This window comes from Oncorhynchus kisutch, linkage group LG16, assembly GCF_002021735.2.
Source record: "Oncorhynchus kisutch isolate 150728-3 linkage group LG16, Okis_V2, whole genome shotgun sequence".
Classification (NCBI taxonomy): domain Eukaryota; kingdom Metazoa; phylum Chordata; class Actinopteri; order Salmoniformes; family Salmonidae; genus Oncorhynchus; species Oncorhynchus kisutch.
Window position 1 is genome coordinate 18393864 of NC_034189.2, and position 14781 is coordinate 18408644.

At 43.4% G+C, this 14781-nt stretch overlaps 2 protein-coding genes across 2 annotated transcripts; one reads left to right on the forward strand and one right to left on the reverse strand.

The window, feature by feature from the left end:
* Positions 1 to 1109: 1109 nt before the first annotated feature.
* Positions 1110 to 2559, reverse strand: LOC109906426 (NEDD8). The gene is made up of 4 exons (XM_020504112.2): positions 2368 to 2559; positions 2069 to 2116; positions 1869 to 1951; positions 1110 to 1618 (listed from the first exon to the last, which is right to left on the reverse strand). Exons 1-4 carry the CDS (start codon positions 2383 to 2385, stop codon positions 1498 to 1500), a joined length of 270 nt encoding a protein of 89 aa, XP_020359701.1. The 5' UTR covers positions 2386 to 2559; the 3' UTR covers positions 1110 to 1497.
* Positions 2560 to 2777: 218 nt separating this feature from the next.
* On the forward strand, positions 2778 to 13903 carry LOC109906227 (GMP reductase 2-like). The gene is made up of 10 exons (XM_031791923.1): positions 2778 to 2919; positions 3796 to 3935; positions 4409 to 4528; positions 4751 to 4834; positions 4968 to 5141; positions 5548 to 5629; positions 5772 to 5878; positions 9662 to 9704; positions 10657 to 10816; positions 12367 to 13903. The coding sequence occupies exons 2-10, from the start codon at positions 3849 to 3851 to the stop codon at positions 12554 to 12556; spliced, it is 1047 nt and encodes a 348-aa protein (XP_031647783.1). The 5' UTR covers positions 2778 to 2919; positions 3796 to 3848; the 3' UTR covers positions 12557 to 13903.
* Positions 13904 to 14781: the final 878 nt, after the last annotated feature.

Consider the following 14781-nt stretch of genomic DNA (forward strand, 5'->3'; position numbering starts at 1 on the left):
AAGCCACACTGAATATTGCATTCACCAACTGGATAGATCAGGGGTGGGCAAACTTTTTGGCTCGAGGACCACATCGGGATTTTGAAATTCAACAGAGGACCACATTTTTTTGTTGTTCGTTAAAATCCATTTGCAGGGGCCTCCCGAGTGGCACAGCAGTCTAAGGCACTGCATCTCAGTGATTGAAGCATCACTACAGACCCGGGTTTGATCCCAGGCCACGTCACAGCTGACTGGGAGATCCATGAGGCGGCGCACAATTGGCCCAGCATCGTGAGGGTTTGGCTCTCAACCTTCGCCTCTCCTGAGTCTGTACGGGAGTTGTAGCGATGGGACAAGACAGTAATTACCCATTGGAGACCACGAAATAGGGGAGAAAAAAGGGGCACCATTTTTTTTTTATGATAAATTAAATTAAAATGTGCCTTGTGGGCGTGATTGAAGTGCCTGGCGGGACGGATTTGACCCCCCCTTGCCATAGATAACGATAGAGGCCTCTTGTGGACAAAAGTATTAACATGGGCAGTGCCATTGAGGGCTTCTACCAATTTAATGTAGTCAACCGGGTGGGACTTCCAACTTCATTGGTTTATCCCTCCTGGTGACCCTGTTGGAGTCATGTGGTTGGCCAAATCGACCGTTAAGCCCTGTGCAGTTCTGGATATCTGAGAGGATTGGTGCAACTTCCACCTAGCCTATCACAGTGGAAGCGTGAGCTATTACCATATTTCTTACACCTGTCAAATCTCCACGAGTGCATAGGGCGTAGGGGTCGATTTGGGATTAGGCCTTTGACTGTAGGTGTCAGTCCCACCACCTACCTTATTGTACATGAGTGACGCAAAAAGGTTTTCTTGACCACGTGAGCAGACCGAGAAACTCCGAGCCCTACTTAGACATACTTCAAAGAGAACTGTTTAACTTTCTACCAACCTCCTGTCTCTTGTGGATTATTTTTGTGAGTTCCAGCATGAATGTACTTAGCTACAGTAACAAGAGATTATTATACTGGGGTAAAATAAATGTTGTTGACTGGTGTGGTGTTTGAATTTTTCCGACAAAGCAGTCCCATAACATTAAACACATCATTCATGACAATGCAACATCCATCGCGGATAACTGATGTTTTAATGACAAACTAAACCATTACATGAATCTATCTCTACAGAATAATGCTTTCTCACACTTTCACGCATTGTAAAGGTAACATCTGCATCAGTTTGATGCTCTCAAACGAGGAAGGGACAAGAGAGAGTGCTGACATGGCGATCCTCCCAACACAAAAGGACAACACCTCGTTTAAGTTGTAATATGTCTCAGAGAAGGTCTACATTGGCCGGTTCCAAAGGGAGCTGAAGTTGCCCACAATCACTGATCCAAGGTCCATTTTGCATTTGTCGCCCATAACGATTACGGTTTGGATTTGAGGAGGGTTAAGCTGATCCTAGATCTGTGCCTAAGGGCAACATCTAACCGGGGCTAAGGCAAGCGTGGTGGTTACAAGGCGAGCAGAAGGCTCGTGAGACAGTGGAGGACCTCCCCTCCTCTCAGTGCCAGGACCAGATGTAGTACAGAACCTCCCTGGATCTTGTAGTCTGCCGCTGTCTTTTCATCGTTCCTGAGGGAAAGACACAGTGGGAAAAAGGGGATTTTAGGAGGAATGGGACAATATCATTTTCATGTCTGTTGTTATCTGACCACTGACTAAAGTATGTCTGTAGAGGTGTAGTATACCTAAGGCAAATGGGCTGCCTCCCACATTAACAATGTTCCTGTGCTGTTGCCCTAGGACTGGGATTTCCGAAACATATACGCTTTTTTTTTTTTTTCCTCATGATTAATTCCAAGATATTGCCTCTGCGGCTTACATCTGTTTCCCGCTGTAGATCAACCTCTGCTGTTGAGGAGGGATCCCCTCTTTCTCCTCCACTCGCTCCTTGATCCGCTCCACCTGACAGAGACAAACAGAATACACACAATGAATACATAATATCAGTGCATGGTGTACATACACAAACACACACATCAGGAACAAAGGGAATACTGGAAAAAGTACATACATACATACCTTGTCTGTGGGCTCTATGTCAATCTCAATTTCCTTCCCTGTGAGGGTCTGAGAGAAAGACATTTAGAAAATACTTAATCATGTTCAGGATTATCTATTATTTGACCACTCATAACCAGCATAAGACAGTTACTTATGATCTATGTAGCCATGTAAAATGTCAGGTTATTCGATTCTTATTTTATGGACCCATGTAGGTAGCTAGCTTGCTACTGATTGTATGCACTGAGCAGCTGAATTAAAAGCAAAAACTAGCTAATTTGCTAGTGGCTGAATATCCGTGTCTGACGTTCTCTTACCTTGACTTTAATCAACATTTTGACTTATTTTGTTTTCTAAACACATTAATGATATTATAACTGGTATGGTAGCTGTGTAATAGCTGCTAAATTTGGTTTCCAGTTCACAACATAGGCAAATTTCTACACCAATTTTCGGTTGCGAAAATGTCCTGTGTTTCTCAAAGATAGGTCCCCCTATTCACGTTGCTCACAATAAAAGGTTCCGCTATGTGCGTTGGTACTTCGAGGAGATGTTTTCTCCATCAACATTTTTTTATTAGATAAAATATGTTTATTTACATATTTTAGTGTTCGAGAAATCTCTAGAGGTAGCCCCAATACTAGTGGTAAAAAAATACAATATAGTAGACTCTACGACAAAGGAGTGACGTAAAGTCTTTATTTGTAGTCTTTTCTCAACCCCCACTGTACAGAAAAAGCACAGATACCCGAATTATAGAACTCCAAGAATAGCTTTACAGTAAAGACCCGCCCTCTTAAACATTCCTGCCTCGCATTTGTGACGGAAGCGTTCTGCTGAAATAAATATTCATCATACATTTCATAAAGGTAAGTAGTTTGTTCCTCATTTCGTAGAGAAGAAATATGACGTACGTACAGATCTAGGGTCTTTAACCTCTTTTGATGGTTTTAATTAAATATTTGCCAACCTTGAATTTTGACTGGACCATGGAGGCAGTGACAGCATGATAGCCCATATTGACTAGATCTTTCGAGTAGCTAGTTTATTAGGCCTTATATGACCAGCTTTAGCTAAATGATCTGTAATTCATGTATTACTATTACATTATTACCGATTTTGATATTGTAAGTATCTTAAGAGTATATCTTAGTTATGCAATATTTAAAAGGGGGTATTTTTCCTCGCACTACTGTCGCGACAGTAAACAGGCCCACAAGGAACCCTCATGGAACTTTGAACAGTCCCCGTCTACTACCATTTTTATGAGTGAACAGACCCACATGGAACCTTGAAAATGTGCTTACTCTAATGTTTTCTGTGTCCTATTTGTAAGGCTTATTGTTCACTACCTCTAGCGTTTATCACATGATCGCCCTCGTGTGTGTGTGTGTCTGTAACGGATGTGAAACGGCTAGCTTAGTTAGCGGTGCGCACTAAATAGCATTTCAATTGGTGACGTCACTTGCTCTTAGACTTTGAAGTAGTAGTTCCCCTTGCTCTGCGAGGGCCGCAGCTTTTGTGGAGCGATGGGTAACGATGCTTCGTGGGTGACTGTTGTTGATGTGTGCAGAGGTTCCCTGGTTCGCGCCCGGGTATGGGCGAGGGGACGGTCTAAAGTTATTCTGTTACATGTGTGTGTGTGTTTGATTGTTTGTTTTTGTGTGTGGGTTAAAGTGAATCAGCCTGTTCTGTGCTATTGCGCACATTCTATACTGTTGTTCGTTTTGTCGACCCCATTGCAGACCGATCAGAAGAAGATATAACGTGTTCCTACCACCGATAACCAGAAGTGGAAATGCCTCGCATTGAGAATGACATCAAGTTGGACTTCAAGGATGTGCTCCTCCGTCCGAAACGAAGCACACTCAAGTCCCGTAGTGAGGTGCATAACTCCTTCCTTTTTCCAGTAATGTACTAATTTGTCTACAGTATTGTTCTATTCTATTCAATGACCAGTTTGTACCAGTAGTGTCATTTTCCAAACACAGTATATCACTCTTCAATGTTGGTGCCTTTTTCTCTACCTTCCACCTGTCTGTCTGTGTCTCTATCTGTCTGTCTCCCTGTCTGTCTGTCTCTATCTGTCTATCTCTCTCTGTCTCTGTCTGTCTCTCTGTCTCTACCTGTCTGTCTCTTTCTGTCTCTGTCTGTCTGTCTCTATCTGTCTGTCTCTCTCTGTCTCTTGTCTGTCTCTCTGTCTCTATCTGTCTTTCTCTCTGTGTCTGTCTCTATCTGTCTGTCTCTCTCTGTCTCTCTCTATCTGTCTTTCTCCGTCTGTCTGTCTGTCTGTCTCTCTCTATCTGTCTGTCTCTCTGTTTGTCTCTCTGTCTAAGTCTGTTTCTCCTTCTCCCCCAGGTGGACCTGATGAGAAGTTACACCTTCAGGAACTCCAAGGGAAGCTACAGAGGGATCCCCATAGTTGCAGCCAACATGGACACCGTCGGCACCTTCGAGATGGCCCTGGCGTTATCCAAGGTACATATTGTGTTATAAACGGCAACAAGCAAAAACAACAAAATAGCTTAAATCAGAATTCACCATCCTCACTCATACTTTCTAATACTAAACAACTCAAATATCCCCTTCTGGCTCACAGAGAAAGTGGAGCCCAAATCTATGTTTATTAGATGTCTCTGTTCTCATAGATTTTATGCACTTAAAGGTGTTTAACAAACACATTTCTCTTTCTCCCCCCAGTTCACTCTCTTCACTGCCATTCACAAACACTATTCAGTAGATGACTGGAAGGAGTTTGCAACAAAGAATCAAGAATGTGTACAGGTACATTAAAGCAATGCTGTCTGGGATATAATTGACATAGTACCCTATAAGACAAGAATCTTACTTTGCCAAACTTTTCATGATGTGTTTATCTGGCTCTCGTTCTCCCTCTCTCTCTCTCTCTCTCTCTCAGAGTGTGGCAGTCAGCACAGGGACAGGTGAAGGGGACTTTGACAGACTGGGTGAGATCCTAGCCGCTGTGCCTCAGCTGCAGTACATCTGTGTGGATGTGGCCAATGGCTACTCAGAGCACTTTGTCCACTTTGTCAAAGATGTGCGTCAGAAGTACCCAACACAAACCATCATGGTCAGTGACTCCTCTATGCTCTCTTTTATAGTGTGCAAACTTGTGATTATGAGCATGTGATTATGAGCATGTGATTATGAGCATGTGATTATGAGCATGTGATTATGAGCATGTGATTATGAGCATGTGATTAAGAGCATGTGATTATGAGCATGTGATTATGAGCATGTGATTATGAGCATGTGATTATGAGCATGTGATTATGAGCATGTGATTATGAGCATGTGATTATGCCTGCAGTATTTATACAGTTTATACATTTCAAATCACTATTCCTGAGGGCTCTTGTCAAAGTAGTGCACTCAGGGTTTCAATTGAGCCCATATAAGACTCTGGTCAAAAGTAGTGCATTATACTAGTGCACCATCTTAAGACACTGAAAGTGACTGTGTTGTCTTTGCCACAGGCAGGGAATGTGGTTACCGGGGAGATGGTGGAGGAGCTGATCCTCGCCGGCGCTGACATCATCAAAGTGGGCATCGGACCAGGTGATGTTTTCACCCGGGTGACTCTGGCACATTGCGGTTTTGCTGGATCGTCATTCCTCATACCTCTTCTGCAATTGATTGAACTGGGGTCTTAGTGTGGTCATACTCATAACCTCCTAACTGTCTGTCTGTCTGTGTGTAGGCTCTGTGTGCACCACCCGTAAGAAGACCGGGGTGGGCTATCCCCAGCTGAGCGCTGTGATCGAGTGTGCAGACGCTGCCCACGGCCTGGGTGGACACATCATCTCTGTAAGCCTCCATTGTTATTATACATCTATTGTTATTTTATACATAGTGATGCACCGGTATGACATTTTGGGCTGAAATCCAATATTTTCCTTGCCAAAAAACCCGATAGCGTTATTTTAAATTTTAGCAGCCTTTTAAGCATTCTAGTACAGTTAAATAGTTAACGCACACACATGGATGCAGCGGTCTAAGGCACTGCATCTCAGTGCAAGAGGTCTCACTATACAGTCCCTGGTTCGAATCCAGGCTGTATCACATCCGGGCGTGATTGGGAGTCCCGTAGGGCAGCGCACAATTGGCCCAGCGTTGTCCGGGTTTGGCCGGGGTAGGCCGTCATTGTAAATAGTAATTTGTTCTTAACTGACTTGCCTAGTTAAATAAATGTTACACACCACACCACACTGACCAAAAAGTTATTTTGTTGGCATTTTTGTATGTCCCCATTACCAGGAAAACATCATCAAAACCTATTTATTTCACTTACTTGCTGTGCTGATTCGTTGTTCATTTGTTCAGTCATTTCATTCTCAACCAGGATTTCATCATACATGTCAAGCAGTGCAGTTTCAGCTCTGTCTGTCCGTGGCCTCTTCCTCGGTGCCCACTGTCACTGTGTCTGTTTCCATCTTGTCCAGCTCTGTCTGTCCGTGGCCTCTTCCTCGGTGCGCACTGTCACTGTGTCCATTTCCATCTTGTCCAGCTGTGTATGTAACATTTCATGTAAACCCTGTTTCTTGTCTGCCTTGAAGTAGCGGTCCTTGTACCTAGCATGGAGCATGGTGGCAACACAGTAAACAGGCTCAGAGAGAATGCCTGTTAAAGAAGTAGCGGTCCTTGTACCTAGCATCTAGCATGGTGTTGACACAGTAAAGAGGCTCAGACAGAATGCCTGTTAAAGAAGTAGCGGTCCTTGTACCTAGCATGGAGCATGGTGGTGACACAGTAAACAGGCTCAGAGAGAATGCCTGTTAAAGAAGTAGCGGTCCTTGTACCTAGCATCTAGCATGGTGGTGACACAGTAAACAGGCTCAGAGAGAATGCCTGTTAAAGAAGTAGCGGTCCTTGTACCTAGCATGGAGCATGGTGGTGACACAGTAAACAGGCTCAGAGAGAATGCCTGTTAAAGAAGTAGCGGTCCTTGTACCTAGCATGGAGCATGGTGGTGACACAGTAAACAGGCTCAGAGAGAATGCCTGTTAAAGAAGTAGCGGTCCTTGTACCTAGCATGGAGCATGGTGGCAACACAGTAAACAGGCTCAGAGAGAATGCCTGTTAAAGAAGTAGCGGTCCTTGTACCTAGCATCTAGCATGGTGGTGACACAGTAAAGAGGCTCAGACAGAATGCCTGTTAAAGAAGTAGCGGTCCTTGTACCTAGCATGGAGCATGGTGGAGACACAGTAAACAGGCTCAGAGAGAATGCCTGTTAAAGAAGTAGCGGTCCTTGTACCTAGCATCTAGCATGGTGGTGACACAGTAAACAGGCTCAGAGAGAATGCCTGTTAAAGAAGTAGCGGTCCTTGTACCTAGCATGGAGCATGGTGGTGACACAGTAAACAGGCTCAGAGAGAATGCCTGTTAAAGAAGTAGCGGTCCTTGTACCTAGCATCTAGCATGGTGGTGGCACAGTAAACAGGCTCAGAGAGAATGCCTGTTAAAGAAGTAGCGGTCCTTGTACCTAGCATGGAGCATGGTGGTGACACAGTAAACAGGCTCAGAGAGAATGCCTGTTAAAGAAGTAGCTGTCCTTGTACCTAGCATGGAGCATGGTGGTGACACAGTAAACAGGCTCAGAGAGAATGCCTGTTAAAGAAGTAGCGGTCCTTGTACCTAGCATCTAGCATGGTGGTGACACAGTAAAGAGGCTCAGACAGAATGCCTGTTAAAGAAGTAGCGGTCCTTGTACCTAGCATGGAGCATGGTGGTGACACAGTAAACAGGCTCAGAGAGAATGCCTGTTAAAGAAGTAGCGGTCCTTGTACCTAGCATCTAGCATGGTGGTGACACAGTAAACAGGCTCAGAGAGAATGCCTGTTAAAGAAGTAGCGGTCCTTGTACCTAGCATGGAGCATGGTGGTGACACAGTAAACAGGTTCAGAGAGAATGCCTGTTAAAGAAGTAGCGGTCCTTGTACCTAGCATCTAGCATGGTGGTGACACAGTAAAGAGGCTCAGAGAGAATGCCTGTTAAAGAAGTAGCGGTCCTTGTACCTAGCATGGAGCATGGTGGTGACACAGTAAACAGGCTCAGAGAGAATGCCTGTTAAAGAAGTAGCGGTCCTTGTACCTAGCATCTAGCATGGTGGTGACACAGTAAACAGGCTCAGAGAGAATGCCTGTTAAAGAAGTAGCGGTCCTTGTACCTAGCATGGAGCATGGTGGTGACACAGTAAACAGGCTCAGAGAGAATGCCTGTTAAAGAAGTAGCGGTCCTTGTACCTAGCATGGAGCATGGTGGTGACACAGTAAAGAGGCTCAGAGAGAAGGCCACTGAATCACTTGTTCACAGCCTCGGGTACTTTTGTACATTTTAACCCCACGGTCTGTCTGCAGTTATGTTGAGGGTTTCAATGCCATGACAGAGGGTATCACGTCTGTTGCAGACGCTGTTGATGAGCTTATTTCTTGAGTTAGTGGTTCGAATGGCGCTAGGAGTGTGTTCGTGTTCTCAAATGCCATTCAAATGGCGGCAGCAGTATGAGAACCAACACATTCTTGAGCAATACGGCTTTCCTCAGTACCAAATCCTCGCCGACCCAATGTGCTGTCAGACTCAACATTCTCATGGGGCTGACATCGCTGGTCCAAATGTCAGTCATAGCAAGTAGCATAATGAATTCCATTATCTTGGCGTGAATAAATTTAGCCTTTGAGTTGTCTCACTGAAATGTTCTTACTCTTTCAAATGACTGCTGGACTTGAACTTGTTTAGTTGTTGGAAGTGTGCTCTTAGTATTTTTCTGCTTTTGTTCTGTGTAGCACTGTATTTTTCGTGGCGTCATTACATCGTCTACCTATGTTATATTAGGTATGCACGTCATCTACCTACGTTTATATAGGTATGCACGTCATCTACCTACGTTTATATAGGTATGCACGTCATCTACCTATGTTATATTAGGTATGCACGTCATCTACCTACGTTTATATAGGTATGCACGTCATCTACCTATGTTATATTAGGTATGCACATCATCTACCTACGTTATATTAGGTATGCACGTCATCTACCTACGTTATATTAGGTATGCACGTCAGCTTTGACATTGGTTTTGCACATCAGCGTTAAACTAGACATCGGGCCGATGCCGATAGCTAATATCGTCCGATTCCAATATGTTCACCAACATATCGTGCATCCCTAGTTACACTTACATCCTTTTGGCTTAACAGTCTTTGGCTGTCTTTGGCTCAACAGTCTCTGGCTGTCTTTGGCTCAACAGTCTTATGCTGTCTTTGGCTCAACAGTCTTTGGCTGTCTTTGGCTCAACAGTCTCTGGCTGTCTTTGGCTCAACAGTCTCTGGCTGTCTTTGGCTCAACAGTCTCTGGCTGTCTTTGGCTCAACAGTCTTTGGCTGTCTTTGGCTCAACAGTCTCTGGCTGTCTTTGGCTCAACAGTCTCTGGCTGTCTTTGGATCAACAGTCTCTGGCTCTCTTTGGCTCAACAGTCTTTGGCTGTCTTTGGCTCAACACCGTGATATACATACCAAGATGGTTGAATAGATAAAGACTTCACCTGAAGACCCATAGTATCTTATTCTTCCCTCTTCTTTCTCTCTCATAAAGGATGGTGGGTGCACTTGCCCAGGTGACGTCTCCAAGGCTTTTGGTGAGTTTTGTAGCAGTAGAATGTAACATTTCAACTCACAGAGCATACAGTGCTTACTTGAATCAGACTACAGAGACTCTACAGCCAGTGTTGTAGTACTCAGGTCCAGGACTCGGACTCAAGTACTACAACACATTTTCAGGGCTAGTGACTGGACTTGGACTCAACCACTGGTGACTCGGACTTGGACTCAACCACTGGTGACTCGGACTTGGACTCAACCACTGGTGACTCGGACTTGGACTCAACCACTGGTGACTCGGACTTGGACTCAACCATTTATGACTCAGACTTGGCTTCTAGTGCCTTGTATTTGCACTTTGGGCTGGATAAGCTACTATGATAAGTAGAATATTAGCAGCACTGGGTGCGCAGAGCAGCGAGGGTTCCGTTCTCTAACAGTGGGAAGGAAGCGCCACACACAACCTACATCAGCTGGTGAGCTGCGGGGGAGCAAGCGATGAGTGTGGGCAGACAAGCAGGCAGGCTCTGCTAGACATCGCGTCAGCGATTCTCTCACTTCTCCATAACCGCCAGTCACTAGCCTACTATTTAGCTTTGCCTGGTTATGAAACACTAACTGCTTTACGAAATGTAAAACAATGATAGTATTGAGTTTAATAGTAAAACAACAGTCTAGCTCTTTGTCTCTTTCTCTCCTTGAATATAGAAAAGTGCATTTGTTGTCTCACGCTAACCTCACACTTTCCCCCCTGCAGCCCATAGCCAGGTTCTGACAACCCTGCTATCAATAATGAGTCGTTAGGAAGTCACCGGGACGTTTTAAAATGGTCGCCTAAAGTTGTCAGGATGTTGTGTCATGGCCCCCTGGAGGTTTTGTCTAGTTCCCAGGATTGTCCGACCCCAGCTGGGTTCTTAGGACGTCGTGTGATGGTCCCAAGGGAATGTGTCTGACTGGGTTTTCTCAGCTGTGGTTGTGTGTGACTGACAGGCGCGGGGGCGGACTTTGTGATGCTGGGTGGAATGCTGGCCGGCCACTCAGAGAGCGGGGGCGAGGTCATCGAGAAGAACGGGAAGAAGTACAAGCTGTTCTACGGCATGAGCTCCGACACGGCCATGAAGAGACACGCCGGGGGCGTGGCCGAGTACAGGTCAGAGATGTTACTCAATATTGGACTATAAATTGTGCCTTCCTGTATTTTACTGATGCTAAAGTGTTTGTTCTATTCTAATGAGACATTTACTTTATGTTTGTTTTCTTATCTTTTCTTATTTCTTATTGTTGTGTTGGTAAGAAGGAACTTGCAAGTAAGCATTTGGTTAGATGGTGTATACCATGTGTATCCTGTACACACAGTACCAGTCAAAAGTTTTAGAATACCTACTCATTCAAGGGTTTTTCTTTATTTTTACTATTTTCTACATTGTAGAATAATAGTGAAGACATCAAAACTATGAAATAACACATGGAATCATGTAGTAACCAAAAAAGTGTTAAACAAATCAAAATATATTTTTGATTCTTCAAAGTAGCCACCCTTTGCCTTGATGACAGCTTTGCACACTCTTGGCATTCTCTAATAAAAAGAATATTAGTCAAACTTGAAGCATAAATACTAGTTTATATCCCACGTACGTACTCATGGAACCCCTACTCTTTATATCCCACGTACGTACTCATGGAACCCCTACTCTTTATATCCCACGTACGTACTCATGGAACCCCTACTCTTTATATCCCACGTACGTACTCATGGAACCCCTACTCTTTATATCCCACGTACGTACTCATGGAACCCCTACTCTTTATATCCCACGTACGTACTCATGGAACTCCTACTCTTTATATCCCACGTACGTACTCATGGAACTCCTACTCTTTATATCCCACGTACGTACTCATGGAACTCCTACTCTTTATATCCCACGTACGTACTCATGGAACCCCTACTCTTTATATCCCACGTACGTACTCACGGAACTCCTACTCTTTATATCCCACGTACGTACTCATGGAACTCCTACTCTTTATATCCCACGTACGTACTCATGGAACTCCTACTCTTTATATCCCACGTACGTACTCATGGAACTCCTACTCTTTATATCCCACGTACGTACTCATGGAACTCCTACTCTTTATATCCCACGTACGTACTCATGGAACTCCTACTCTTTATATCCCACGTACGTACTCATGGAACTCCTACTCTTTATATCCCACGTACGTACTCATGGAACTCCTACTCTTTATATCCCACGTACGTACTCATGGAACTCCTACTCTTTATATCCCACGTACGTACTCATGGAACTCCTACTCTTTATATCCCACGTACGTACTCATGGAACTCCTACTCTTTATATCCCACGTACGTACTCATGGAACTCCTACTCTTTATATCCCACGTACGTACTCATGGAACTCCTACTCTTTATATCCCACGTACGTACTCATGGAACTCCTACTCTTTATATCCCACGTACGTACTCATGGAACTCCTACTCTTTATATCCCACGTACGTACTCATGGAACTCCTACTCTTTATATCCCACGTACGTACTCATGGAACTAAAAGTAGCTACGCAAAATTGCGTTGGGTAGAAGAAATATGCAGACGTGTGCATCCCCACAATTCATAACTGTATACATACATTAGGCTTAAGAGTTCACTAAAACGTTCCCTCTTCTTCTCCCAGGGCATCTGAGGGGAAGACGGTGGAGGTGGTCTACAAGGGTCCCGTAGACGTAACCATACGCGACGTCCTGGGTGGGGTCCGCTCCACCTGTACCTACGTGGGCGCAGGGAAGCTCAAGGAGCTCAGTCGCAGGACCACCTTCATCAGGGTCACCCAGCAGCTCAACACCGTCTTTGGGAACGATAACTAGGCGAGGTCCAGGCTGGTTCCTGGGCGTAACAGGGTCAAAGGGGGGGGGTGGTGGGTTGTTTGCTGCCTGCCCCTGTAACATGGATGCTATTACACATACTGCACACACACACAGAAACAGACAATACTGTAACCATTGATAGTAAGAATCTGTCATTTGAGAAACGTAAACCTTGGATAAGTGTTCGGTTGCCAAATCAAAACCTTTTTAGGTGACACTATCAAAACAATCCCTTATCTAAGAGTTTATTTAAGGTTTGATATTTTAGACATATTTGGCTTTTTTCCCTGTAAATGACCAGATAATAAGTGAGCCGAGGATGTTGTGTTACTTCGGGGTGTATTGTTTGTCTTGCTCAATCATTCCCATTCAGCTCTGCAGGCCTTGAGTGCAGGCTGCCTCTCTGTCCATTATTATCTACCAAGTCCTAGAATCTCTCTCTCTCTCAATCCCCTCTTTCTCCTAACACTTCTATGCACGTCACCACCATGCTATATGAAAGCCATATGCAAAACAATGGATGTAGAGTATTTCACTTTATGAAGTATTTACTATATCAAGAGTACAGGTAAAGTTTATCCCAAAAACATTTATTATTTTAGATATATTCATATATTCATATTTTAGATATATTCATATATTCATATTTTAGATATATTCAATAGATGAAAATATTCCTTGTAATTAGCAATATTGAAGATTTTTATGTTAAGATATTTCGGGTTATTTAACTTAATCCTTTTCAAACTCACTTAAATAAATATATATTGACCTTGAATGATTTGCAAAAGTGTTAGATGATATCGTATTCCAGTCTTTTTGCCCCATAGCTCCTTAGTTTTTAAGTTATTCTCATGCGGACCAAATATTAAAGCGACGAGGGAAAAGATATAGAGTGAAACTACTGACAAACTGTCTCATGTACTGTACAGCTACAGTATAAACTCAAGTTAGTCAAATTACAACCAGTATGTTGAGGGGAAACTTGTGGAATACAGAATGTATTCAAAGTATGTTCTTAAAGTAGGCTGAGGGAGACAGGACAGCTTTGAGTGTCACCTTGACCTACATGTTGATTTCCCCAATTTCTCAATATTTTATTTAGTCAGAGACTATATAAAATGTCCATGCAATCAGCATTTCACATGATTGTACTTGACTGTCTGTTACTTTGAGAAAATGTTGTCTCTGTCTATGCATTATTATGTAATTGTATGTAACTTCACAGTGTTTTGGAGGATAATTCCATTTTATATGTATCTGGTTTTAGTCAAACGTGTTATGCAGGTTTTATGCCACTTTTCTTCAGTCTTCTCACTTCTGACCAATAAAGAGCATTCCATATGATTTGTGTTGTTTATTTTTCATTTTAACATTGAATCTCAGCATGACAATTAAATATCCACACATTTATACAATATACAGTACATATATCAATTGCACTCTGTTTGTGTACCAGCTCATGTCATGAATCCCAATGTATTTACATTTTGTAAGCTAGCCATTTTTTTCTATAACTGGACAGAAACATCAGCATTAACATTCAGTCAACTGACTATTTACATGGAAGTTCTTGGGAACAGTGGGACAACATTATGAAAGTTAGGTAACTTGACCAGCAGGGGGAGACAAAGTCCTACCTTGCATGTTAAACCCAAATCCAGCCACTGTGAGTCCAACATTAGAATCCTACAGCACAACAGCATTGGAATATGCATATAATGTGGGGATGCCCGAATGTGAAAACTTTGTGGTCACAAGTTGCCATCTCTGTAACGAACATAGTTGGGCCACCATCCCATGTCTCCCGAATATCTTATTACGAAACAAGAATTCTTCACTGACTATCATAGTACCCCAGAAACCAGTGTGATTGTCTGGACTGACTGCAGCAAAAATAATGTTTGTTACCAGATAGAAGCCTCCACATAAGCTCTGAATAACTCAATGTCTACTACATTTCATTGACATCTTTTCACTAGAACTTTCCACAGCCCGTGTGAACAGCGCCAAGGAAATTACAGTTGATACTATCAACAGGTAATGTAATGTAATAATGTGTAAATTCGTATGTATTTTGAATATCTGTATTGAATATATGTATTGATGTATGCAACCTGACTTAATGAATGTGTGCCGGGAGGAGAGGCTCATGTTGATATATGTCCACAATTAGATATGTCCACAACACGAGCCGGGAGGAGAGGCTCATGTTGATATATGTC

Bases quoted from the DNA above. Each gene is read 5' to 3' on its own strand.
- LOC109906426 (XM_020504112.2), bottom strand. The intron at 1,952-2,068 runs GTATGTATGTAT...TGTCTCTGTCAG, and splicing joins ACATAGAGCCCACAGACAAG to GTGGAGCGGATCAAGGAGCG. The intron at 1,619-1,868 runs GTAAGCCGCAGA...TCTTTCCCTCAG, and splicing joins ATCTACAGCGGGAAACAGAT to GAACGATGAAAAGACAGCGG.
- LOC109906227 (XM_031791923.1), top strand. From the start codon at position 3,849: ATGCCTCGCATTGAGAATGACATCAAGTTGGACTTCAAGGATGTGCTC. The intron at 4,529-4,750 runs GTACATATTGTG...TTCTCCCCCCAG, and splicing joins TGGCCCTGGCGTTATCCAAG to TTCACTCTCTTCACTGCCAT. The intron at 4,835-4,967 runs GTACATTAAAGC...TCTCTCTCTCAG, and splicing joins AGAATCAAGAATGTGTACAG to AGTGTGGCAGTCAGCACAGG.